The 6,733-nt window shown below is 43.7% G+C and overlaps 1 protein-coding gene across 2 annotated transcripts in view; it reads left to right on the top strand.

The window, feature by feature from the left end:
• The window catches only part of Ryr3 (ryanodine receptor 3), a 542,105-nt gene that overhangs the window by 406,887 nt on the left and 128,485 nt on the right, over positions 1–6,733 (top strand). For both annotated transcript variants that reach the window (XM_029469442.1, XM_021156945.2), the window contains 3 exons: positions 663–783; positions 3,161–3,330; positions 6,076–6,296. In XM_029469442.1, coding sequence (XP_029325302.1) covers positions 663–783; positions 3,161–3,330; positions 6,076–6,296 — 512 coding nt within the window. The remainder of the gene's footprint in view (positions 1–662; positions 784–3,160; positions 3,331–6,075; positions 6,297–6,733) is intronic.

Below are 6,733 nucleotides of genomic sequence, written 5' to 3'. Positions count from 1 at the left end.
CACACACACACACACACACACACTCACACCCCTACAGACCTGTCTCAGAATCCTTCACCCGACCTGGGCTGACCTGGACCTCCATTCCCAGATGGTACTTTTCTGTAGAAGGTCCGCTGCGCCCTTTTGGGAAACTTCCTGTGCAGGAAGATGAACATTCTATCTGTGTACATGCAGCTCGGCTAGTTAGTATATGTATGAATGAACCTATCTTCTTTGGGACGACTCCTGCGAAACACTCAAATTGTCTCTTAGAATCTCTTAGAATACTCTTTCTTGCCCACCTCCAACATTCTTCAAGATCAGAAGAAACTGAATTTGTAAGTCGTTTTCACACCTGCTACAGCTCTGAAATCCAGGGTTGCGAACACTTTGTTAGGACTCTGACAGGCCCGTGAAGGCTCCTGCTGAGTTAACTGCAGAGGCTTTTAGCCTGGGTGGAGAAAGGAAGTGACTACCATCGATGGACTTTCTCTCTCAGTCTCCCTACTTACAGTGAATCAAGTAGTTTCTCTTTCCCTGTGGCCACAAGTACCCGTAGCAGTTAGGGGAACTCAGAAATACACCCCTGCCCATAGGACAATTCTCCTGGCTTAGGTTGGGGGGGGGCAGTGCAGCAGGTTTGAAGGCCTCATCTGTCTACTCTCTTTCCTGTGTGACAGCTCATCCAAACAGGGAAAGGGGAAGCCATCCGGATCCGGTCCATCCTGCGCTCCCTGGTCCCCACGGAAGATCTGGTTGGGATCATCAGCATCCCCCTCAAACTGCCCTCCCTAAACAAAGGTAGGAAAGCAGCTTTGGGCTGAGCCTGCCCCTCTAGTACCTGCTTGCTCCATGACAGGATTCTGCCTCTGCAAAGAAGCCACTGCCCTATCATCATGCAGGCTGCCTGGGGGAAATGCCTTGTTCTTTTCCCAGTGATGGATTTTCTGTAGACTTCACCTAGCTCCTCTAACATCTGCTTCCCTGTGTCAAGATGGCTAAATCTTTGGTCCTCTGGTACAGGCACGCATCACCATGCTGGGACCAGGGACCACTCTAACTTTCTCAAGGGTGATAAAATGAGCAGGTGCTATCCCTTAACTTGGCCTGACTCTTCTCCCTTGCCAGTGTACCCTGGGAGAGTGAGGCAGCCAGAGAGGAGGCATGCAGGCTATCTTCTGCGGTGGACCTGAAAACCCTCACAGCCCAAGATCACAAGTAACCAACCATCCCCAAAGCATTTTAATTCTGAGTCACTCTGCCTTCTCCTCAGGCACATGATGGATTGGAAAAGAGAGCATGAGTCTGGCTATTGGCATGCTTCCCAAACTGCCATGCCATGAAACATCTTCAAACTTATGGAATAGGGGCTCTCAGACAATAAATATAGAAACTGTAGAATATGTGCCTGAGTTAGGGTTTCTATTGCTATGGAGAGACACCATGATCCTGGCAACTCTTATAAGGACAACATTTAGTTGGGTCTGGCTTACAGTTTCAGAGGTTCAGTCTACTATCATCATAGTGGGAAACACGGAGGCATTCGGGCAGACAGGGTGCCAGAGAAGGAGCTGAGAGTTTTACAACTTGATCCCCAGGCAGCAGAAAGAGACCGTACCACTAAGCATGGCCTGAACATATATATGAAATCTCAAAGCCTACCTCTACAATGACACATTTCATATATTTCTATGACAATAAGGTCATACCTACCTCAATAAGGCCACGCCTCCTAATAATTCCATTCCCTATGGACCAAGCATTCAAACATTTTGAGTTCCCCTCATGGTTAAATTAGTAACATTGGACATAGGAATTTTCTGCCTACTTGATGGTCATATTTTAATGAACTGCTTGAGAATGAGAAAAGCAGAATTACCAATTGGAAAAGTCTATAAAGTTCTATGCAAACCACTCCAATGTGTATTTTTTAAAATGTTCTAGAATATGTGCCACTTTTATAACTTTACAAAGCACAGTGAAATAATAGTGCGTCTGAGAAAGCAGATGTTGAGTGCCAGGTTTCCCAATGACATGGTGCTTTCTTCGAGCATAAAACGCTTGCTCAATCCCACAGCAATAATGTTCACCAAAGCACCATGGCTGTGTAAGAGACCGAGTTAGCCTCAGACACTCAGCTCCCAGTCTTCCTTGTGCTTAGCGATCGATGAGAGGCTGCACGGGTGCCCTTCCATCTTAGCAGCCCACACAGACTTCTTGGCAGAAGGAGGCCCTGCGACGGACAGCACTTGAGTCCTGTGCCTCCTGGGATGCCTTAAGAAGTCTACTCCAGGTCAGCGTTTCACATGCTGCACCTCTTCTTGGTTCTCTTTTCTAGTTTTTTGGTATGAGACAGAAGAGAGAAAGCTGGTTTTTATCCAAGCTAAAAATTCTTTTTACTGTCAGGCCAATGGAGTGAATTTTCTCTGTGGATTCCTCCCTTCATCGCTGAGCCAGCTTTACTTTTCTGTCTTTCTTTCTTTCTTTTTCCTTTCTTTCTTTCTTTCTTCCTTTCTCTCTCTCTCTTTCTTTCTTTTCTTCCTCTTTTTATTCAAATGAAACTAAAATGATGGGGTGACTCGATCTAAGCACCACCTGAAGCGGGCACTGAAGGCGTGCTTGCTGTTTTACACTGTGATATGGTGACTACAGAGGTGACATGTTATTAAATTTATCTACTTTCTCAACATTTGGCCATCGCTTTCCCGCATCATCCACCAAAGGGCAGCTCAAGCTTGATCCCCTACCATCTCCCCCATTTTACGATAGATGTTCTCACCATGGGCGACTCTATGCTGCCAATGTGGTATCACAGAACGTAGAGTTGGAAAGACGTAAAGACCTACCATTGTGTTGTATTTCCGACAGGTAAATTTCGGCTGATACAAATAACTGATTATGATTTAGAGTAAAATTAGAAATTAGTGAACTATGACCATGAGATATCTTTTTAGAACAGTCTACCTCACTGTAAAATTAAACTTTTAACAACAAGCTCGTTTAATAACTGGCTCATAGAGACTTGACAGTTGCTTCTTCCATCCTTGCTTAAGCTGCTTCCTTGCTTAGCTCTTATTTCTAAACTTCCTGTCGCCCTAACGTGGTGAGCTATGGACAGACAGGTTCTATGCTGCGTTTCAAACTGCAGAAACAGGAAATGGCATGTTCTGTTTTTCAGATGGGTCAGTCAGTGAGCCAGACATGGCGGCCAACTTCTGCCCTGACCACAAGGCACCCATGGTGCTGTTCTTGGACCGTGTTTATGGCATTAAAGATCAAACTTTCCTGCTCCACTTGCTGGAAGTTGGGTTTTTACCTGACTTACGGGCTTCTGCATCTCTAGATACAGTAAGTAGCTAAAATAAAGAGGATGAATGGGAATTTCTTCATGGTTAGATTAGTAACACTGGACGTAGGGACAAATATTTCCTGCCTACTTGATGATCATATTTTAATATCCTGCTTGAGAAAGAGAAAAACAGAGATACTCAAAACTGGAAGATTTTAATGCATTGGCCCAAAAGCTTATATGCAGGTAAATCTGGCCTTGATTTTCTGTCCAATCCCTTCGATTGAAGTTTCTCACAGTCCAGCACCCCCAGCATCTCAAGCCTTGGGGCACTATCTCTTAAGGAACTGGGGACAGGGAATCACTATGATATTCATCATAGAATGTTTTCATAGCATTCCTGTTACCCAGCAGGCACTAATAGCAATTTCCCTAATATCTAAATCCTGCTTAGACCAGTTATGAGGATCACCAAAGGTCCCCCAAAAGAACATATGTATTTGTGAGAATACGGTTCTGTTACTTAGGGAAAAGGCTGGCTGGAGGTATTTCAGGCCAGAAATACTCTTTATTCTCACTTATTTTTGCCCCGACCACCAGGGTCACAAGAAGTGACTGACCATAAGATAAGAAATGCCAGCTGTCATATCTGTGTCTCGGAGGAAGTGAGAAGTGAGGACACGAGGATCAGCTTAATTCCAAAGAACTCATATTATAGGCTTGTTTGCAGTTAGACGTCTCAACGGCGCCACCTGGTGTCCAGTGGTGAGAATTGCAAGCTCTGGGGTGAGGAGTCTGCTGGCAGACTCAGATTCTTTGCTTTGAAGACACGGCACGGAAATGAGGAAGAGTTTATCAATGAAGGAGTCAGAGTCATAGGATATTTTTATATCTTCACTGTATTCCACCTAGCCACTACTTCTGCTTGGGGATTTACTATAAATCTCTAGGTTTTAAAAATAAGTTTTAAAATTTGTAGACTTAAGTTTTCTGACTAAAGTATTTAATTTTGTTTTTTTGTTTTTTGTTTTTGTAATTCAAACAGCAAATTCTATTCTAGCATCTGCTGTTAGATCGTGTACTTGCCAGACTACCATCTGCCCCCCCCAAAAAAAAAGAGGTTTTATGTTCAGTTCCTCATCTGAGAACCTTCAAGCCACCAGAATCAAAGCCCTGCCCCCCTCATTTTAACTACACTGTCTCTGAAAGCAATAAATCTAAAAGGCGAGCTACTTTTTCCAGCATGGTTACCAATGCCTCCAGAAGACAAACTTCTGATAATTAATACCAACACCCAGAAATGTGAAAGGTTCAAAGAGAACAGTTTTTGAAATCATAAATTGCTAGGGTTGTCCATTCAGCTATAATAGCTGTGATAATTGCAGGAAATAGTGACATTTATTTTCCTCTGTGGGTCTCCAGGCTTCTTTTGAGTCCTTGGGTTTTCAACAGTGACGTGAGTCATGCTCTGGCTATATTTAGTGCCACTGAATGGATCTTCCTTTGATTCGGCTTGTCAGTCTAAGTTTACAAAGAGGAACATTGTTAGCAAAGATTCTACCAGAGCTTCAGAAAAAGCCTGGATTTCTATTCCTTGCTATACTCCTCATGCAGCAGCAAGTTCCCCTTAGTGAGGTCAACTCTCAGATCATTCATCAGGTTATGAGCTGCTCTTGGTACTGACAAAGTAGCCAGTGGGCGTCAGAGATCGACGTTCTCTTTGTAAAGCTGGTGAATTTGAGGGATGTGGCCGCATATACCCATTTGTTAACCTTAAATCACAGGAGGATATGAGACCCCTGTAAGGTAACAAGTATGAGCTAAATCCAGAATGATTATGCAATAGCTCAGAACCTGGAAATTCAAATATCAAGGATGCTGGGTTAAAAGGCCCATTAATTGATTTTAGTAAGAGTTTAAAATTCTTTGAGACCATTCAATATCCAGCCATCTTTATATGTTTGCTTTGTTCTGGGGGTGGGGACTAATCTCTTTTTTTTTTTTTCATTTAAATGAGAAAGAGCATTATGAGTAGGTATATAGGGGAGGGTCCAGGTAAGGGAAGAATGAAACTCAGTTTAGTACAATTTAGATAACCCAGACTGGGCTAAGACTTCAAGAGTCTGACCTCAGCTTATTTATCTGTTATATTTAAACACTGCACAATGAGGGGGGAGCATATAGCAATTACTCAGTCCCGTGGGTACAGTGAAGTTTAAGACAAGTTTGCATTGAAGCTCTTTACAACGTACATATGGCTTCATCCATAAGATGGGTTCTTATTGACTTAGAAGCATTGCTCAAGATAAGGGTCTTGGGGATAGTGACTGGGGTAAATGCTGTACTTGCCAGAGTCAGGATTTGGCCTGGCCCTAAGATGACATAGAAGTCACTTAGGATGTTGTCAAGTAGAAATGACAGCTCTCACGAGGATGGGGTTAATGGCCTAGAAGCAATGCTCAGGATTGAAAGGGAAGGGCCTGGGATAAGTAACACATAACTTCTGGGAGACACAGGCCAAGTCTGGCTCATCAGACCTGAAAGGACCACCAGGTTGTAAACTCCATCCATCCCCAGCATTCAGGAGGGCAGGTTAAATATCTCCTTCCCTAGAAGGATGCCTGTGTGTCTACCTTCCCTGGCTTCAGCAGTACATGTCTGCATGCACAGTGGCTTTTGCCCTCCCCAGGTAGGCTGTGACTATAGCCATGTGTAAGTTTTCCTGGCCTTGCATGGAGCTCAGTGCACAGGCTCAGCTGGCTGTTCTCTGAGAGGTTAACCGATGCCTCCCTTCCCTTTCTTAGGTGTCCCTCAGCACCACAGAGGCTGCGCTGGCACTGAATAGGTATTTATGTTCGGCTGTGCTCCCACTCCTCACGAGATGCGCCCCTCTCTTTTCTGGGACAGAACACTGTACTTCTCTGATTGATTCTACACTGCAGACAATATACAGGCTTTCCAAAGGACGCTCCCTCACCAAGGCACAGAGGGACACCATAGAAGAATGTTTGCTAGCCATTTGCAAGTAAGTGTGCCCTCCTGTGGTTTTTACTTGTACATAAGTATCTGTGCCAAGTTCATTGTGCTGTCACAGTTAGGCAGTACATAATTGTATAATAGAATAATGCATTGTGAAACTGGTTATAAAGTCTGAGGCCACTACTCAGCCTTTGCCATATGCCCCGCCTAGCATTTCTCCTGGAATGTGCTTGTTACCTGTATCGGTCATATAACCTTCCATGTAATCATCCCTCATTGCAAGGAAGGGGAGGGTAATGCTCAGTGTTTACCCATTTCCGGTGAAAAACTAGGAAAACCAATGTCTTTTGTGCCTGAAGCATCTCTATAATGAACTAATTCTCTAGTTCTGAAATGGAACCCAGAAAGACTTCTCCACTATCTAAAAGGGATAACTTTTTTTTGTTTTTGTTTTTGTGGTTTTTTTTTTTTTTTTTTTTTTTT

The sequence above is a fragment of the Mus caroli genome, chromosome 2, assembly GCF_900094665.2.
Source record: "Mus caroli chromosome 2, CAROLI_EIJ_v1.1, whole genome shotgun sequence".
NCBI lineage: Eukaryota > Metazoa > Chordata > Mammalia > Rodentia > Muridae > Mus > Mus caroli.
This window is presented reverse-complemented; position numbering and strand designations above follow the sequence as displayed.